Here is a 19,270-nt window from a genome sequence, read left to right on the forward strand (position 1 = left end):
ATTATGTTGTATATTTAATAGTATGTAAAGTAATGGAATACATAGTGTGGAAATAAACTGCAGGAATAAACCTTTCAGGAGTTTATGAAATTCATTGAAAGAAACAGGCTGTGCACATGCTGTAGAATGACTCACATGTAAAAAGTTTAATATGTTAACAACTAATAGAGAATCTCGGGATAGATATGCTTTTTTTTATGGATTATTACAGTTTACTTCTTTTACATGATCTACAATATGTTTTGTCACAAAAAAAAAAAATGTCTAAACAATTAAAAAGCTTAATATTCTTATAACTATTAATTATCTGACGTGTTAATTAAGACATTTTTGTTTCTTTCAATAAATTTGATCAATCTTTAAAGTTTACATCTATAATTCGTTTACATACATACATTTATACCAGACATGTTGTACATTTGATCTTCAGTTTTTAGAAACAGTTGATTGTAAAGGATAGAAAATAATGAATGATTGATCTCATAGAAAAGTGTGGTGCAAGTTAACTTTACCTCAGTTTAAGAATTTAACGTCTGAAGGAAATAACTTAGTTTTCCAACTTTTGGCTTTGTTACTCTTATTTTCAGACTCAATTGTTAGAAGTTTTCCCTAAACAGTTGCATAAATGTTTCGTTTGACTGTTTGTCTATATATTGAAAATTTCTACCGACAGTATCGGTTTTGCTAAAATATCGCCACAAAATATTTCGATGCATCTCGTTACGGAAATGTCCGTGTTCCTGTTGATTGTCATTATAATAGCGAAGTATTTTTGCGAATTTTGATCGCGCTGATCATTCCTATGCATCGTAACAAAAAAAAAATAAAATCGATATTAAAAGAAATTTACATAAGGACAATAAGTTTAAACAGTGTTCGTTGAATGTTTGTTCATAGTATTGATACAACTAACACGAGAACATGCGTTATACATATCTGAAGAATGTATATTCACTGTCTACTTATTTTATAGATTACTTTAAACGTAAATATGTAAGTCGTTGCTAGTAGTTTGTTTTGGCTTCGTAGTACGGCAAAGAAATGATTATTCTGTAATTTCTTAGTGCTTTCAAGAGAGGTTCTTAAACGAAGATTTTGTGTTTGAATCGAAATCACAAGTTCGTATTAAGGATCGATAATTGAACATTTACAAGTATGTATTTCATTGAAGTACAATACACTTCAAAAGTATGCACGTTTTTGAAGCCTGAAAAAATTTGCAGTATTCCGTAATATTTCTAGGCAGTATGCAAATTTCTTATACATTGAATTTACGTGAGATATTTTCAATTCTTACTCGAATGTATTTGATATTCAAATGTTTCCTAGTGGAAGCATTTATCAATTGAAACTGATATGAAGCATATATTAAGAAAAAAAATAGAATTATGTTCTGATTTATAATCGTCGTTTAAGTAAATTCAACGATCATACGTATATGTATGTAATGCATATTGCCTGGATATTTTATTTCGTTTTCATTGTATATGTAATGCAATAAATGTTCGCATATGATTTCACGGGCAAAATAAATTACTTTAGGTAAAATGAAAAATGGCTATGTTTAGATAAAGTACCTCGTGTATTTACGTTTAAATATTTATTAGTGGTGCATAGAAAACATAAATATTCCATTATTTTCTGTACTTTAAGCAACTTTAGTATACGATTTGTTTTAGTTACTTATTAGATATGATACACTAGCATTCGCCAGATTCTTGTTAGTTTTAACATTTATACGTGATAACGATGAAATTACTCTCCGACAATGTTATGCTGTTCTTTCATGCAATCAAAATTAGCGGTTAAGTGCGCGAGTTTGTTAGAACCTGTGCGTATACAAGGTTATTAAACAGAATTAAGAACAATGCCAATGTTAAGCATATGAACGTGTATTATGATAAGTATATGAATGTTGTATTGAAAAGACGATGCTTCGTGCTCCGTCCATAATAAACCGTGTAATGCAAAATAACAATCTTGCGAATATATTTGCTTTTCTGTTCGATTTTATTGGTTTCCTCGCGCGAAGCGTAAAGTTTTAATGTGTTATTACGTGCCCGATACAAGTACAATGTAATTCAATTTTAACTTCTTCACGACGATTTAATTATCTGTTCAACTACATCAGAATGATTATTTTCCTTTCAATTTGTACTTTACAATTCTCGGTTTTTATTTTACATTCACGCTATCACGGTTCATTTTCAGCTAAAAACAATCGTTTTCAAAAAAATGCTTAGCGTTTTTCTCCCACGAAGTTCTCAATATGCGAAGACAGTTTCCGTTTCCTAGTAATAGTTTCCTTTAAAATGTACGCTCGACGGCACACTACAGGCATGATTAATCGATACAGGTCTCCTACATGTTTAATTTTATAAACTAAGTTGCTGCCGTCTGGACGTGCATTAAACTGTTGAATGAAGAGAACGAACACATCGTGAACGTACGAATGCGTTTCCTCGTCCTCTTCCGGCATTGAAAAATCCTATACACCGCGCTGTCGAGATTTCCATCATAGAATTCCACGGTGCGCATTGTGAAACTACGTATTTCAAGGATTCATACAACGGCAAGTCGATGGATAACAATAGTGTCGCGGGTAACAATGTTGCATTATTTAGAAATGCGAAACGTTGATTTAAATCGACAAAGTTAGCGAAAGCGTAGTGTTGTCGCATCGTTCGTTTTTATCGAGTAAATAATTTCAAAATGCACGCAAACATCGTATTTCCCAGCTGAGATACGAGCGTCGCTATGTTAGACGTATAAGTGCGATGGTAATATTGTTAAAGACTATTAATATTTTTAAAAAACCTATATACAATAATAGTTACGAATAATACCGACATCTTCTAATTAGAGTCCATTTGAAACTTTTTAAGTCCGATGCTGCGGAACGATTGGAGGTCCTCTTAATAAACTTAAAATATTTGAAGTTTCATTCTTTAACTGCTTTTTAAAATTGAGCCGATTTAATATATTTTAATTTAATTTAATGGGAGATTCTAGAGGCTAAAAATGAGACGAAAATCAAGAAAGCTAATTTGTTGATTGAGGCTTCGTTGAAGAGTTATAGAAACATTTCCGGCCACACGGTATATGTTCGGTAAAGAATTTTTTTCTCGAAAATACGTAGGATTTGTGGGGTATGTGTATTCACCAAAAACGATTGTAATTGACCCCTCTATCCGAAAATAATTTTTTCAGAACAATTTGAAATTTTTTTTTCACCGAAAAATTTGTCTACATATTCGAATTTTTTTCTCGAAAATGGTTAATATTTCGGAGATATGTATATTCACAAAAAATGATTGTAATTGACCCCTGCAACTAAAAATAATTTGTCCAGAATGATTTGAAAATTTTTTTTTCACCGAAAAATTTGTCTACATATTCGAATTTTTTTCTCGAAAATGGTTTATATTTCGGAGATATGTATATTCACAAAAAATGATTGTAATTGACCCCTGCAACTAAAAATAATTTTTTCAGAACGATTTGAAATTTTTTTTTCACCGAAAAATATTAGCACCTACTCGAATTTTTTTCTCGAAAATGGGTAGGATTTCTGGGGTACGTGTATTCACCAAAAATGCTTTTAATTGGTCCCTGTAACTAAATATAATTTTTTTAATATGATTTGAAATTTTTTAATTTCGTCTAAAAATTTCAGTACCTACTTGAATTTTTTTCTCGAAAGTGCGTAGAATTTCGGGGTATGTCTGTTGACCAAAAATGATTGTATTTGACCCCCGCAGCCAAAAATAATTTTTTTGGAACGATTTGAAATTTTTTAATTTCGCTGAAAAATTTCAGCATCTACTCGAATTTTTTTTTCGAAAATGTGTAGAAATTCGGGGGTATGTCTATTGACCAAAAATGATTGTAATTGACCCTCTCAAACGAAAATAATTTTTGTTGATAATTGAATGATTTAAAGTTTTTCCATTTAATTTTGTAATCATTTTTTAACAAAGCCTCGATCAACAAATTGATATTCTTGATTTTCATCTTATTTTGGTCTCTAGAATCTCCCAGAGGTGGCCGAACATCCTGTAAATACATAAATGCGTAGGTGTTAAATAATGAAAATATAATAGAATGATAATAACTTTATAATATATGTTCGTACAATATTAAGAAAAACTTGTTTGATGGCAAAGCTAATATAGATTTCTTTTAGAATTTTACAGACAATTGCTGAATACAAAATTTGTAACTTGCAATTATTATACAATTGCCGAAAAGATCATCCGTAAGGCAGTTTCTACATTTGTTTATCACTATTTTCACAGTTGAACAATACTAGTCGCGCTGGCAAGTAGACTGAAGAATGCCTTCGAGCGTAGTGCAACACGTTGCTTTCAGAACATATAGTCCCGCAACAACACCTCTCCACGTAAGATCACTTCTAAGAGTTATCAGCTCAGTTTCTAAGGATGGACCATTTTCTTCAAAGCGTTATTCAATACAACTGGATAAAGGGTATAGCCGGATAAGATGGTCAAAAGTGCCCTTGAGCCAAACTGATCAGTGAACATATCAGTTAATAGACCATTCAAAGAAAACCATTTGTGTCAAATATCAACCCCGCACCCTTACTGAGAGGGTAGTTACAGGGCGTAACGCAATTTTCAGTTTAAGCTGTATATCTTTTGTTGTATTGTATAAAAGATTTTGAAAAAAATTGGGGGTATTTTGCTCTACGGCGTACGTGTTTGTGAATTTTTTCAGAATTTTTCACCGCAAAATGGATTTTTAAAAAATTCGAAAAGTATAAAAATATTTTTTTTTAATAGAAATTATTAAATGACCACGTTTATATTTTTACAGTGTTAGTGTCTTGTTATGATTATTAATCTATAATTTTTTCAGATTTTTAGAAATGGGGGAGCGATGTTGGAAAAATCAAAAACCGACATTTGCTTGTATTTTTACCTTAATTTTTGTTGTGACCATGTTCGTATTGTTACAATTTTAATAGCTTGTTACTGTTATAAATATATAATTTTTTGAGATATTTTGTGGAGGTGTATCACATACAAAATAATTATAAATCGATATTTCCTAAGTCTTCGTTCGCAGAGGAGTAATATATTCGGGTAATTGATATTTTTACTTCATCGAATGATCATTATATACATGCTCAAAACAGTTTTACATGTATCAAATAATATAAAACTTAAAACCTTAGGAATGTCGAAAAAGACATCAATGAATGACATTAATGAATAATTAATATTTTATGAGTCATATTCTGAAAAATTCTAATGAGAAATTCTAATAAAACAATAGCTGCAATTCTCTTAATTCATACATGTAAAACTGTTTTGAGCATGTATATAATGATCATTCGATGAAGTAAAAATATCAATTACCCGAATATATTACAAATGTCGGTTTTTGATTTTTCCAACATCGCTCCCCCATTTCTAAAAATCTGAAAAAATTATAGATTAATAATCATAACAAGACACTAACACTGTAAAAATATAAACGTGGTCATTTAATAATTTCTATTAAAAAAAAATATTTTTATACTTTTCGAATTTTTTAAAAATCCATTTTGCGGTGAAAAATTCTGAAAAAATTCACAAACACGTACGCCGTAGAGCAAAATACCCCCAATTTTTTTCAAAATCTTTTATACAATACAACAAAAGATATACAGCTTAAACTGAAAATTGCGTTACGCCCTGTAACTACCCTCTCAGTAAGGGTGCGGGGTTGATATTTGACACAAATGGTTTTCTTTGAATGGTCTATTAACTGATATGTTCACTGATCAGTTTGGCTCAAGGGCACTTTTGACCATCTTATCCGGCTATACCCTTTTGTCCTCGTATTCATACGGATTATAGCGCAGGTATAAACGTTAAGACATATTATTATCTTTATTTTTTGTACTAAAAAATTGATAAACGTGATACCAAGTATAAATTTATTTCCTTTCTGGTACATATTATCTACTAACGATATGTTTTTTGTTTCATCTTGACACTTTCAATTGAACAATCCAATAAAGTCAAATTCCTCCGAAAATAAAAACAAAAATGTAATAGTATAGATATACTACACGAATCGACATACTGCATATATGTGATCAGACATTTTCTATATGAATACTGTATATCCTTTGGTACGGACGTGCAACGTTTGTGAATATTGAATTCAGAGACACACGGTAAACAAAAATAATCGATATAACAAATTTATACAGTATACGAAGGTATGATATTTATACAGCATAAAGAAACAACTGAGAGCTGTTTGTAGCATATAAAAGGGAAAATTTAACAAAAAGTGGATGTACACTATCTGTGTTGTCAGCCATTGATGTATTTTAGGTCAGTATTTTTCAAACTATGAGCGACATACCTAGAGGAGTATTCAAAAATATAACAAACGTATGTCGTATATATTTTGGTTCTCGAATTTTGAATGATTAAAAACAATCAAGGCATCAGCAACAGTTTTTCGTTAATGTGTGAGAATTGTGAGAGATTGTCTTTTAGGGCTTTTAGGATTCCTGAAATCGTCATCGTCGCGACGAGACTTACGCGACCACGACCTCGTCAACGCCCAACTAAAAAAGATAATAGGGGATACAAAAACTCTCATCCTGAGAGCCTCCTGGCTCGTTAGTGTTTCCATATTCGTATCCAAAACCTTATAACTGTTTTGCTATAATAAAGTCTGAATAATATTAACATATTCTTTGTTCAAGCGTCTAAACGAGTCCTGGTTATTTTCCTTGTACGTATTCCTGCCTACGAAACAACGATCGTGGTCCAGCATCCACGCCATAACAGTGCAGTGGGAACATTCCAGAACAACACTTTCGCAAACCGATAGATAGGGCGAGGTGGACCCAACGCATGACCTCAATCCGTTAGATTTTTGCTTCTCGAGTCATTTGAAATCTATCGTGTACTCGACGCAAGCGAATGGTGTACATGTACTGCAAGAAAGGACACGAAATGGATTCGAGACTGTTCAGGAAACATCTGACATTTAACAGCGAGCGCGAGATTGGATGTTGAGGCGTGTAAGAGCGTGCGCTGAGGCACGAGATGGATGTTTCGTGCATTATTCTTTAGTCATCCATAACTCGAAAGTTAAGATACGTAGGATATATTTTAGTTCGATGTAAAATTCAGCTTCTCAAGTATTTGCAAGTATTTCTGAAATGTCCTGCATATTAAAAAACTAATTTAATTCTTCTCTAAGAAATTAGAGAACAATTAAAGTTTGAGAAACATTCCGATACAATTTTATGTTTAATTTTGTCGCAACCGATGGCGTTCGTCGTTCGTCGGTCCTTCGTGAATTCTTTCGCGACAGAACCGTTCGGTCGAGATGAAATCGTGGACGATGGTGGACTAGACTAAACAATTCTGTCGACGGAAAGTCGATATGCGCCTAGCCTCGGGAGTTCGTCGAGATAAGGTTGCCCGACGAGCGATTCGACGCGAAATGGCTGGTGCACGCATGAAACGTATAAGCGCGTTGCGCTGCGGGGCCGCGTCGATGTGCGCGGGCACACCGCGTCGACGGAGCTCCGGTGTCGTCGGTTTGACGTCGTCGAGGCGAGTCGACGATACGGTCTCGAAGCGGCCGTGCTGCGTGCGTCGAAAATACGTCCCGTTCGCACCGTCGACGCGTTATACGGACTTGGCGTAAGCTGGTTTCGCGAACCGAGCGCGGAGTCGATACTCGGGTCGGCGGCGTGTACCGAAAACGGAACCGAGGAACCGCGCCGAGCCTCGAGACGGTACAGTGGGGCGGAGCGGCGCCGTCGTTGCGCTCGAACTGGGCGCTTCGAGACTACGGGAGGTCGCGACGCGCACCGTTCCGACGTCGCTGACGAAGGCGATGGTACCGGACGACTGCACCTCAGTGCCCTGATCTTCGCCGTAGATCGCGAACACGTAACCGAAATTCGCGTAAAATGTGAACGGTTCCGGGTAGCTCGAGTGCCGCAAATGTTTAAGACTCTCGGTGCGATCGGGATCATGTCGCCGTGTACAACGAAAGAACTAGAAAATTTGTGTACGCAGTTGACCGCCGAGTCTCGCGTGACCTGACCGAACTAATTCCCATCTTTGTAGAATTTTACGCGGCCCGAGAACGCGGAGGGCGTGTACAGCGAACGCCGAGGAGATCGTCGAAAAAAGGAAGAAGAGGAAAGAATCGGGAGAAGTCGAGGGACCCCCGACGGGGCTCCCTCGTGGACGCCGGCTGGCCCGTGCATGATTCCGGCACTGGACGTCGGTGGTGACGAAGGGGCTGATGTCAGTGCGGCCACTCGGCGCCCGCTCCGTGGCTCGGATGCGCGAACGCGACACCCGCATCGTCGTACCGCGAGTGAAGCTCCCGACGGAGGCGGAGGCGGCAGTAGCAGCGGCCGACGACGGTGATGGTCAGCCGCGAAACAGTGGTGACTGCTGACTGGCGCACGATTAAACGGAAACTCGGTCTCGCGTACGGTGCCGTGCCGGTCGGTCGGCCCTAGGGGCGGCAGCTTCGGGAATAATGCGCGTTAGGCACGTTGCACGGCGACGAGGACGACGGTTCGACGCGAGGGACCCGAGCAGCCAGCCGCGGGTGCAGCTGCAGCTACGCAATTATGTACGCGTACGGTTTCGAGATCACGTAGTGGCTGCCGTGTAATTATGTTGTCATCGACGCGCGGCGCGCCCTGTGTAGCTTCACGGTGAAAATCTGGCGTGAGCGGTGCCGCGGTGGAACGGGGAACATGGCGTCGGTCTCGGCTGAGACTCCAGCCAGCCATGGGCACAGCTTCAGCAAGAAGACGTTTCACAAGCGGACGTACTGCCATAGCTGCACCGACACGCTGTGGGGCCTCATACAGCAGGGGTACATCTGCGAAGGTAGGTACCACCCACCCTCTCGTAGCCCCGTTCTCCCATTATCGTGTGTGTACACTAGGTTCGCGTCTAGTAACCAAAGACGCGTTTTCGATCGGGAGAACCGTACATGCGACGGAACGTTATCGTGTCAATCTCGAATTGTCATCGTGTCATCGTCAAAGGGGCAATGTTTGGGTAGTTGTATCGCCAGTTAGGCTGGTCGGGTTAGCTCGAGACATGCGCATTGATCGAGAAATTCTGTAAACGATCGAGTTCGCTGGGTCCCGAAAAATAGTCTCCCGATAGATTTTTCTTTTTCTTCCCTTTTTTTTGGGGGGTCAGACTCTGGGTGGAAACGTTAGCAAATCGTTCGGGGAACGTACACGTTCCCGTCGATTAAAGAGAAAGCTGAGACGAGCCGACCAGTCCCAGAACGCCGAGCAAGTTTTCACAGAAAAACCGCAAGCCGGAGGACCGATCGATATGAGCGCGTTCGGTAACGAAATCGAATACGCGGCGCATTGCCACCCGGAGTACGCTCGTCCCGCCTTTTCACGGGCTCCGAAACCTTGGTCGGCGTGCAAAGTTGAAACTGGCTGACCTCCAGGAATGATGAATGGCAAGTGTCCATTCACCGTGTGTGCAGAGGGTAGCACGTTCATCCAGAAGCCGCCGAACGCCGATTCTAGGCTTCGACGAAACATCTAATGGAGTTTTAGCAACAGATTACGCGTCTGTGAAAATAATCCGAGGCGTTCGTTACGATTACACGGGAGCTCGGGAAAGAAAGGGAGGGACGCTTTCGCGCCAACTTGCATATGTTGCTTTCTTTTCAGAGATCGCGTTAAGGAATCGAACCGATCCCAAAAATTTATACATCAGTTTACTCAGAAATCAAACGGTTGGCCCTATAATTTTGATTCTTCAGAAAATATTTAAATTCATAAAATTACATAGTTATCGTCGAACACTGATTAAATTGCCAGTTAAATTTTTTGCAATAGATATTCGTCGACGGAGGATTTTACGCAATTATTTTCTCGTCTATGAAGATTCTCGTTTGGTCCAAAGCTACCACCATCTTTGGAGCCCGATAACAGGGCGCCACATTATCCACCCCGTCGCGATTTGCGCACACTCCTGCTCGAGTGTTTACCCCTTGCAGGATGGGGCAGAGCGAACGGGAAGAAGACAATACCGACGACCATGTCCTCGTCGTCACCCCCTAAACCTTTTGGTCGTTCTCGAGGCATCGTGTTGAACGGGTGGCCCCCCAGAAGGATCCGCCTTCGGGACACGGGGCCGCAAAAATTCCAGCGGACTCAACAGTTGAGGGAAATCGAGCTGGCGTGCGATGGTTCTAGGCGAGGGCGCGCGCATCGAGGCTTTTCACAAGCATTGATCGCGGGGGGAAGGGAGGGAGTGTTGTGGGGTAGCTGTTACACTCTGGAGAGAGCAGAAGGAAGGGGTACACGACGAGAGGGTTAGCTTGGAACCTGGAGTGGGGACGAGTAGGGGACAGAGAGCTCGTTGACGAGCGGAGGCCGTAAAGGATAAGCATCCGTGAACACTTCCGAACTTTGTATTGTTTAATCGAACAATCGGCTCGATTCATGAGTTTGGCTACCCCGGGATTCCGGCATTTAGGCGTCTGGGTGGAACTTTGGGCGCAACCGGGCGTGTTTAAATTCAGAATCGATCGATTTGGACACGGTACGATTAATCGTTGAGACGCATTTTCCTTCAAGCTGGCCACGGTGTAATTTTAATTTTAACTTTGATCTCGTCGATCGAAACGATTCGACGCGAATGCACTTTGTTCCCTTCAAAAAAACAAGCGCAACCGCATGTTTATGCACCGAATCTATTTACGTACGAACAATTGGCAACCAATATTCGACAATCTATATTAACAGCTATGGACGGTAGCGATTCAATTTATCCCGGTACACCAACGGTGCAGATACATTTTTAAAATTCGTTTAAATACGGTTTTGCATCAATAATTTTTAGGACTAGGAAATGTTGCCCATCTCTGGACAGTAGAAGCAAGATGTCGTTCGTGTAACTTCCCTCGTTAATCGAGTAGATTCTTTGTTCGAGCCAACTGTGGTCCCAAAGATGGGTCCAAAGCGTATCGATGTGACGAAGGTAAAAACCGATTGAAAGTGTTCGGTAACAACGCTTTCAAAGCCAGCGCGACGGTGTCCAAAGCGTTTAGAATCGTCGATCTGGAATACGTAGACCACGCAAGCATATCGACGTGCTCGATACGAGCACGCCAACGCCATCGAAGCTCTCGATTCCTAGAATCCACATGCACGCCAAAACGTCGTTCTTCCACGGAAAACCGAACCGTTCTCTATGTTGATCAATGATACACTTCCATCGATGTTATTTCCTCCGTGCCTTCCCTTTCTTTATCGTGACGTGCGACGATAAAAAAGTTGACTGACCATGTGCTCAGAGTAAATTCACAAACAAAACTCGGAGCCGTTGGTCGACGCGTCACGACGCGATTGCACGAATATTCGGAATATTTCTAGACCCGATATCTTAATTTTAGCTTTCGCGGGATTTTGAGGGGCGATCGATTCGAAACGACGATACCACGGACCTCGATAGATCTTTAAATTACTGGCGGAACTGCGTGTTGCAAATCTGACCTGTCGTTGATCGCGTTTCTTCGTTTTCGTTCAAGTATTACAATAATTAAATGACACGGTACAACGTTTAGAAGAACGTGGAATTTTCTAAACCGAGAACGGCGTTAGTCGATGGTTATAAGCAGATTGCAATTTCCTTTCGTAAATTAGGCTTTTCCAAGGTCCTTGTCGGAGTTTTTATTTTCGTCGGTTCGTTCAACTTATTAACAGTCGTTCACCTCGTGACGCCAATCAGAAATTTATGAAAAAGCATATGATGAAAACTGTGGAATAACAGATCGCGTCTTCAAGGCTGGCTTTATTTTTAGCAACCCGGAAATATAGTGTAGGCAGCGGGACTTGTGTTGTTCTACCTGTTTCGATAATTGCTGAAAGTGGAAGTAACATCGACGGAGTTTAAAACTGAAAATTTGAAATGTTAGCGAAGTTAGTTATAATAAGTGCATAGTAATTTGTTATCGTTATTTGTTACAAAATGTTCTGTTACCAGTTATTCAATGGTTAACGCGTTCAGTAGAATGCCAAGTTTTCGATGGATCCTTAAAATTTAGACTGCAATAATAAATTGCTGGCTGAATTATGCAATGTTCTCAGAGTTCGAAAATATTATTTGAACGCAAAAATTATTTCACCGCTGCTTGATGTACGACGTTCTTCGTTTTATTTTCTAGGCCACAAATAAATAGGGCTGTTCTGCTACTCACCCTCGTAGGGTATTATAGGCAGGAAGGGTCGGGTCGATATCTCGGTTACTAACGATTCTATCGAAAATTTCTATAGAACATAAAGGTTTCCAAATTTAACTTGCAACAACTTTTGTTGCGTGCGTGTTTGCTGTAAAAGCAACGGTAGGCGAATTATCGTACATTTTATAAATTTTATTTTCGTGGATACGAAATTTACAGTTGCGTTTCAATTTTTTTTTCAACAGTCTTTATTTTTCCTGTTTTCCTTGAACATCGTGTCGAAGAATATGTTTGCTTACCAAACGAACATTTGATAAGTACCACGGGTCACCAGTGACCCATTTGGCACGAAACGCGCTAAGTGTGCGATGGAAGGGCAAAGACCGAGTCGTAAATTATTTTCTTCTCTCGATTTTGTCGAAGTGTTGTGTTATGAAAAGTGTGTACATATGGTACGTATCCCGAATGCATTCGACGGCTCGTTATTGTCGAGAGAAGATAACAAACAGATCGTAAACTCCACAATTGAGCGCGAACTCTAAAAGCTAGACATTGCATTGCGAACTGATGCTGGACTTTAGTTGAAAACTTTGCAAAGGGACTGTCTAACTACAATAGATTGCTCTTTTCGATGTAACGAACAGATACGCTGCTCGAAATAATTAGAGAAGTTCGTTCGCGAAGGATAAACCGTATCAGATTCGTTTGTACGTCGAAGATGAAAAAAATATATCATATTTAACACTCCCGGTATTTTTATCCGAACGTTTAGTCATAACAGTATGAAAAAATATATTTAATTGCGACACATAATTAATAGCCGCAAAACAAATGAAAAAAAAATTAATGAATAATTAATTCAATTAAAAATGCAGACAGAATTTAGCTAATGTCAATCTACCGTATAAAATGTCGGCCTACATAATTATTCTGTAATTTACAAAGAACGACGACGCAACAACGGCATTACTTCACCGTAGCTAAGCGTTCTTATTATAAAGTTACATTTTCCGATCGGCCCCGTATAATACTACGTTTAATGGAATATCGATACGAACCAATATATGTTCTAAAAGGTTTTGCAACTCATATCTGCTATTAATATTAGTGGAAACTAAAGGGTTCGTAAATAACATGTTAAGAGTCAATAAATCGATATTTGCGTCAGAAATAACAGTAAAGGAAAACCAATGATAAATTTAATATTATCTCGGTTCTTACTGATGAAATATTTAACTGCGTAATATTCATTGGCATGCACCGACTGCAAAATACTTAACAATTTTCTTTTTTCCAATTATCGACCGTAGATACAGTACTCAAATTTTTTTTTATTGTGAAATTTATAAAAACGTTAAAGTTTATTATTAAGTACCGAGTCAGACTAAAGTATATAACGTTTATTTACTATTGTGTTGCATTTTACTCGTGAGACGTTAACAGTTTAGTATACTCGTACGATTATGTAGTCTCTATTGGGTTTAAAAGCAGCGAAGGGTTTCACGCTCTGATTCAAGAGCTTAAAATAAGTAAAGCAGACTTTTTTCATCATAGTTGGATCAGTGTACGCGGGATACATTTTATTTAACAGTTTATTGTATTAAATATTTGTTCAGTCGGTGCTTTCGAATCAAAGAATGTTCATCTTTCTCAAATTTCTGATTTTCGTACTCGATCGTTTCATAGAATTTATTACATGAAACAGTCTAATTAGAATAACTATTTATAATTTACTATTATTTATAGATCCGACGGTATAAAGAAAAATCATAAAAAAACAAAATTCTTTCTGTTTTATTAACAGATTGATTTACTAGGTCCGTCAGTATTACGGATCGATTTTAGATGTAATAATTGTATTATTTATATATTAATCTACAGTATCTATTTTTAATCTGATTTAATTAATCTATTTAAAAACAATTCGTTATGATTTTATTTTATATTAAAATGTTTTGCAGTGAAATCCCGATAATTGCAAATAAACGGAGGTGAAAGTTTCTGCAAGTATCGAGATTTATGCACTGATCGAGGTAACCAATCCAATAAGGAGCCTCACTTACACAGTACACCCTCGTCACCTATAGTTACTACTACCTGTTACTTCCACCTCCAACTTCACTCGTAGCTAAGTGACCACCCCTTCCACTTGTTAACATAATGCAACGAATGAGGTTTTCACGCAATCGTCGAGGTTGCATTTATCGAGGTACGACTGCACTTCAAAATAAATCGAATGCGTTGAAATACAAGTTACGGATAAAAAGGAAATAATTCTAGTTACAACTGGAATCCAATTACTTCTAGAACAGCATTCCATAATTCCTCAATTGCTCTAAAAATACTCAAAATTGTAACCCTGTGGGGGTCGTGCGTCCATTTTGGGAACTGTTGTGAAGAGTAGCATTGGGTTGTTACTGGAAGCAAGTCCCAATAAAGTCCCTTTTTATATATTTATAAAAAGTGTTCCCTATAGGTAACTTAGGAGGGTTGAATATATATTTAACATATTTCTCGTATTTGTTGTTGCAGTTTGTAACTTCGTGGTGCACGACCGCTGTCTCAAGGCCGTCGTCTCTCCCTGCTCCAGCGTCGCGGCAAGCCTCATTAAGGTAAGAAATACCCTCTGTTTCTGTTCCTGGCCCTTTTGTGCGGCTGGAGACGAGCGAATTTCTTCCTGGCGACCTATATTTACGCACCGGTGAGAACACATTTGCCGCACAGTGTCGCGGTTCCGTTCAAAACCTCGACACACAATGGGATTCGACATCGTCGCTGGCACTTGCAGCGATCGTACATCCATGTATTTCACTCTTTTTGTCATCCTTTCCTCGTCGTGCGACTTTAACAAATGAAGATTCAGATAATTTAAAAGTTACGGATAAAGGAGAACGATGCTATTTCTGTTACAGAACCCGGGTGCACACTGTTGGTCCGAACAGGTACATCGTAAAAGAAAATTCTGCAACGTCTGTCGCAAACGGTTCGATGATAGTTTATCCGTACACTGTGAAAGTAAGTTTTCGTGATGCATCGGCTCCTCTGACGTTATTTCTCTGAATACGTGGTTGTTATGTTACAAGAGTGACTAAGGGAGGCTCATTTCATGTTTAAATGAAACCTATATTCAATTTGCTCGTTTACCACGTTTCGAATTTTGTGACTTTGTATCTACTATGATGTAGACAATAAGATCCGTCACTCGAGGGTTAACAACCACACTTTTGTGCAAACGTGAATAAAGCTCCAGGGCAGATATTGATTGGTGGCGACTCTGATTTCAGTATGCGAGTACTTCGTACACACGGAGTGCCAGGATTTTGCCGTGGCAGACTGCAAGGAGAACGCCACGTACTTGCCTGAGAAGGACTTGGCGCAGGTAAAACACACTCATCACTGGCGAGAAGGCAATCTTCCCAGCAGTTCGAAATGTGCTGTCTGCAAGAAAAGCTGCTTTTCTACCGAGTGCCTTTCCGGGTTTCGTTGCGAGTGGTGCGGCATGACGGTAATATTGCTGTTTAAATTGCAATTTCATCTCGCGAGTTGCAAGGAACATCCACGAATTACCTCTCCTTCCACCTACGCGACTTTGATGAAACTTTACAGGTTCATACAATAGCCAAAGATAAAGGATACGTATTGTTTTTAAACACTGTAACTTAACTAGAGTATTCCTAGTGGCTTCCTCAGTTATTTAAGAAATAATTATTATAGTCTTTTGATCGCATCCAGATAAGAATAAGAGGTAAATAAATGTTTGTAAAAATAGGAGTTTCAATTGTTACTTCGATGGAGTTTTATTCTTTCAAAATGGCCGGTAACTTTCAGGATGAAATAGCCCAAGATAAAGGATACGTATTGTTTTTAAACACTGTAACTTAACTAGAGTATTCCTAGTGGCTTCCTCAGTTATTTAAGAAATAATTATTATAGTCTTTTGATCGCATCCAGATAAGAATAAGAGGTAAATAAATGTTTGTAAAAATAGGAGTTTCAATTGTCACTTCGATGGAGTTTTACTCTTTCAAAATGGCCGGTAACTTTCAGGATGAAATAGCCAAAGATAAAGGATACGTATTGTTTTTAAACACTGTAACTTAACTAGAGTATTCCTAGTGGCTTCCTCAGTTATTTAAGAAATAATTATTATAGTCTTTTGATCGCATCCAGATAAGAATAAGAGGTAAATAAATGTTTGTAAAAATAGGAGTTTCAATTGTTACTTCGATGGAGTTTTATTCTTTCAAAATGGCCGGTAACTTTCAGGATGAAATAGCCAAAGATAAAGGATACGTATTGTTTTTAAACACTGTAACTTAACTAGAGTATTCCTAGTGGCTTCCTCGGTTATTTAAGAAATAATTATTATAGTCTTTTGATCGCATCCAGATAAGAATAAGAGATAAATAAATGTTTGTAAAAATAGGAGTTTCAATTGTTACTTCGATGGAGTTTTACTCTTTCAAAATGGCCGGTAACTTTCAGGATGAAATAGCCAAAGATAAAGGATACGTATTGTTTTTAAACACTGTAACTTAACTAGAGTATTCCTAGTGGCTTCCTCAGTTATTTAAAAAATAATTATTATAGTCTTTTGATCGCATCCAGATAAGAATAAGAGATAAATAAACGTTTGTAAAAATAGAAGTTTCAATTGTCACTTTGATGGAGTTTTATTCTTTCAAAATGGCCGGAAACTTTCAGGATGATATAGCCAAAGATAAAGGATACGTATTGTTTTTAAACACTGTAACTTAACTAGAGTATTCCTAGTGGCTTCCTCGGTTATTTAAAAAATAATTATTATAGTCTTTTGATCGCATCCAGATAAGAATAAGAGATAAATAAACGTTTGTAAAAATAGAAGTTTCAATTGTTACTTCGATGGAGTTTTACTCTTTCAAAATGGCCGGTAACTTTCAGGATGAAATAGCCAAAGATAAAGGATACGTATTGTTTTTAAACACTGTAACTTAACTAGAGTATTCCTAGTGGCTTCCTCGGTTATTTAAAAAATAATTATTATAGTCTTTTGATCGCATCCAGATAAGAATAAGAGGTAAATAAATGTTTGTAAAAATAGGAGTTTCAATTGTTACTTCGATGGAGTTTTATTCTTTCAAAATGGCTGGTAACTTTCAGGATGAAAAGTTTGGGAAACCACGGTCTTATGCATTTCCAATGAGTGCTACGATAACCGTAATTTCCTTTCGCGTTGCTAACGGTTTACGTTGCAATTGTCTGATTGCAGTTGCACTCATACTGTTATAAAAATATCCCGCAAGAATGCACCTTTGGGAACTTGGAACCAATCTACTTACCACCGCATGCAGTCAGTATTCCACGTACGGAGGTTCCCATGGAGGCGATCATCGGAGTACAAGTACGTCGAAAAGAAGTCCTGACGCGTGAGTATTCCTGCCGTAAGTGTCTATTGTGCAAATAAACATCAAAACTATCGATTAGGGAATGCGTAACACGTGACCGTGCATACCAAGTAGTGGAATGAAGTTACGTTCACATACATGTACATATTCTGTATATATACAGGGTGAGTCACCTGAGACCGGAATCGCAGATATCTCCCCGTTTTTCTCGGCGTTACGAAAAAAGTTCGAAAAAAGGAAACGTTTGATTCTGAGAATTATCGCGACAACGATCGTTTTTCTCTCAGTTGGTAGTTCATTTTATTAAAAATCTATAGGTATATTTTTTTATGAAACGAATTCGAACGTTCCATAGAAAAATTTGAAAATGAAACGTGTTTAATATCGCGGTGAAAAGATAGAGACAAAGATAAACGACTTGCAATAGAATTAGTATTTTTTAATATCTCTTTTTCATTTTACAAAAATAAAGATACGCTGTAAGGCTAGCCTTATTCTTCCGCGCCGCACCATGGCCGTTCCCTTTGTACTGTAATGAAAATAGCATTCAGATAGAAGAGTTAATCCTTAGACGCTCACGCGGGTTCCACCAGGGATCTGAGCCTCATTATTTTGTAAATAACTCGTTCACTTAATTGAATTAATTCCTGCCATTTTAGGTAATCCTGTCTTTTAACCTTTTTAATCCTATTCTGTGGTTTCATGCCCCATGACGGCGAAGATCCCATGTGGTTTAATTATTTCACGCATACGAGCAGAATTATGAATCATATTTTTAGAAAATAAATTAAACAGACACGTACGGTTTTGTTTCGTTTACGAAACGCATAAGAATCAACGTACTTTTTGCTTTTACAAATATTTTTATTTCTAATAAATGATGTTAAGTAATTCCTTAACTAACAAACGCATTTCTGAGCAATGACGGTTTTAAACACGTTTTATTTCGAAATTTTTCAACGAAACCGTACAACAGTGTTATTTGACTGAAAATGATTTATTATTTTCTATTTTTTTTATTCTGTCGCTGCATACCTATTTGAACAAGGGGTTGACATTCCCACGAAATGTTAAACTCGAAGGAACTCTTTCGATCGTGCAAATATTTAAAATCTAATCTTAAAATATCGATGATATTAAGTATATTAAACTCAGATAACAAATAATGGCTCCATTCGAGTGTTTCGACTTTCATAGGCGATCGAGCTTCTCGATTCTAAAATATACCTTCTCCGGGTTCTTCAAACGAACGTCACGTTGTTAATATTCGATGGATCATTGTAAAAAGAAAAGAACACTGTCATACGAAATATCACATTGTACTCGACGCATAAACGCCTATGCTCATAGCAGTGATATATATCATAGCAAGATATTTTAGACTTAGATAGAACAATCACGTTTTATATGTTTCTCATACGCAAATAGAAGTTTTTTCCCCCCTAATTTCACGCAATATTCACTGTTTTCTCTTCTTTTCTTCTGATCGAATCATTCCTACGTAAACGTGTACGTGCATTTGGACAAAATGAATACTGAGAGTCGCTAGGAAAAAAATTAGTCCGTGCACGATAGTGATCGTTATCTTGTATCGCGAGATAACGGGAGAACGTAACGTATAAGATAATCTTCATTATCTGCACCGACGACGTGAA

General features: G+C 38.0%; 1 protein-coding gene across 5 annotated transcripts in view; it reads left to right on the top strand.

Annotated features, from left to right (window-relative positions):
- The first annotated feature begins 7,604 nt into the window (after positions 1 to 7,604).
- Positions 7,605 to 19,270, top strand: part of LOC122397065 (diacylglycerol kinase theta) — a 28,226-nt gene continuing 16,560 nt past the window's right edge. For 3 of the 5 annotated variants that reach the window (XM_043395915.1, XM_043395934.1, XM_043395925.1), the window contains exons 1-5: positions 7,605 to 8,897; positions 14,761 to 14,840; positions 15,141 to 15,243; positions 15,513 to 15,733; positions 17,480 to 17,651. In XM_043395915.1, the coding sequence (XP_043251850.1) occupies positions 8,762 to 8,897; positions 14,761 to 14,840; positions 15,141 to 15,243; positions 15,513 to 15,733; positions 17,480 to 17,651 (712 nt within the window). In that variant the 5' untranslated portion in view covers positions 7,605 to 8,761. Of the gene's footprint in view, positions 8,898 to 14,760; positions 14,841 to 15,140; positions 15,244 to 15,512; positions 15,734 to 17,479; positions 17,658 to 19,270 lie in introns of all 5 variants that reach the window. The other 2 variants (XM_043395943.1, XM_043395951.1) reach the window with 2 other exon arrangements.

Source organism: Colletes gigas, unplaced genomic scaffold (genome assembly GCF_013123115.1).
Source record: "Colletes gigas isolate AHSC1104 unplaced genomic scaffold, ASM1312311v1 Colletes_gigas_Sc00001, whole genome shotgun sequence".
NCBI lineage: Eukaryota > Metazoa > Arthropoda > Insecta > Hymenoptera > Colletidae > Colletes > Colletes gigas.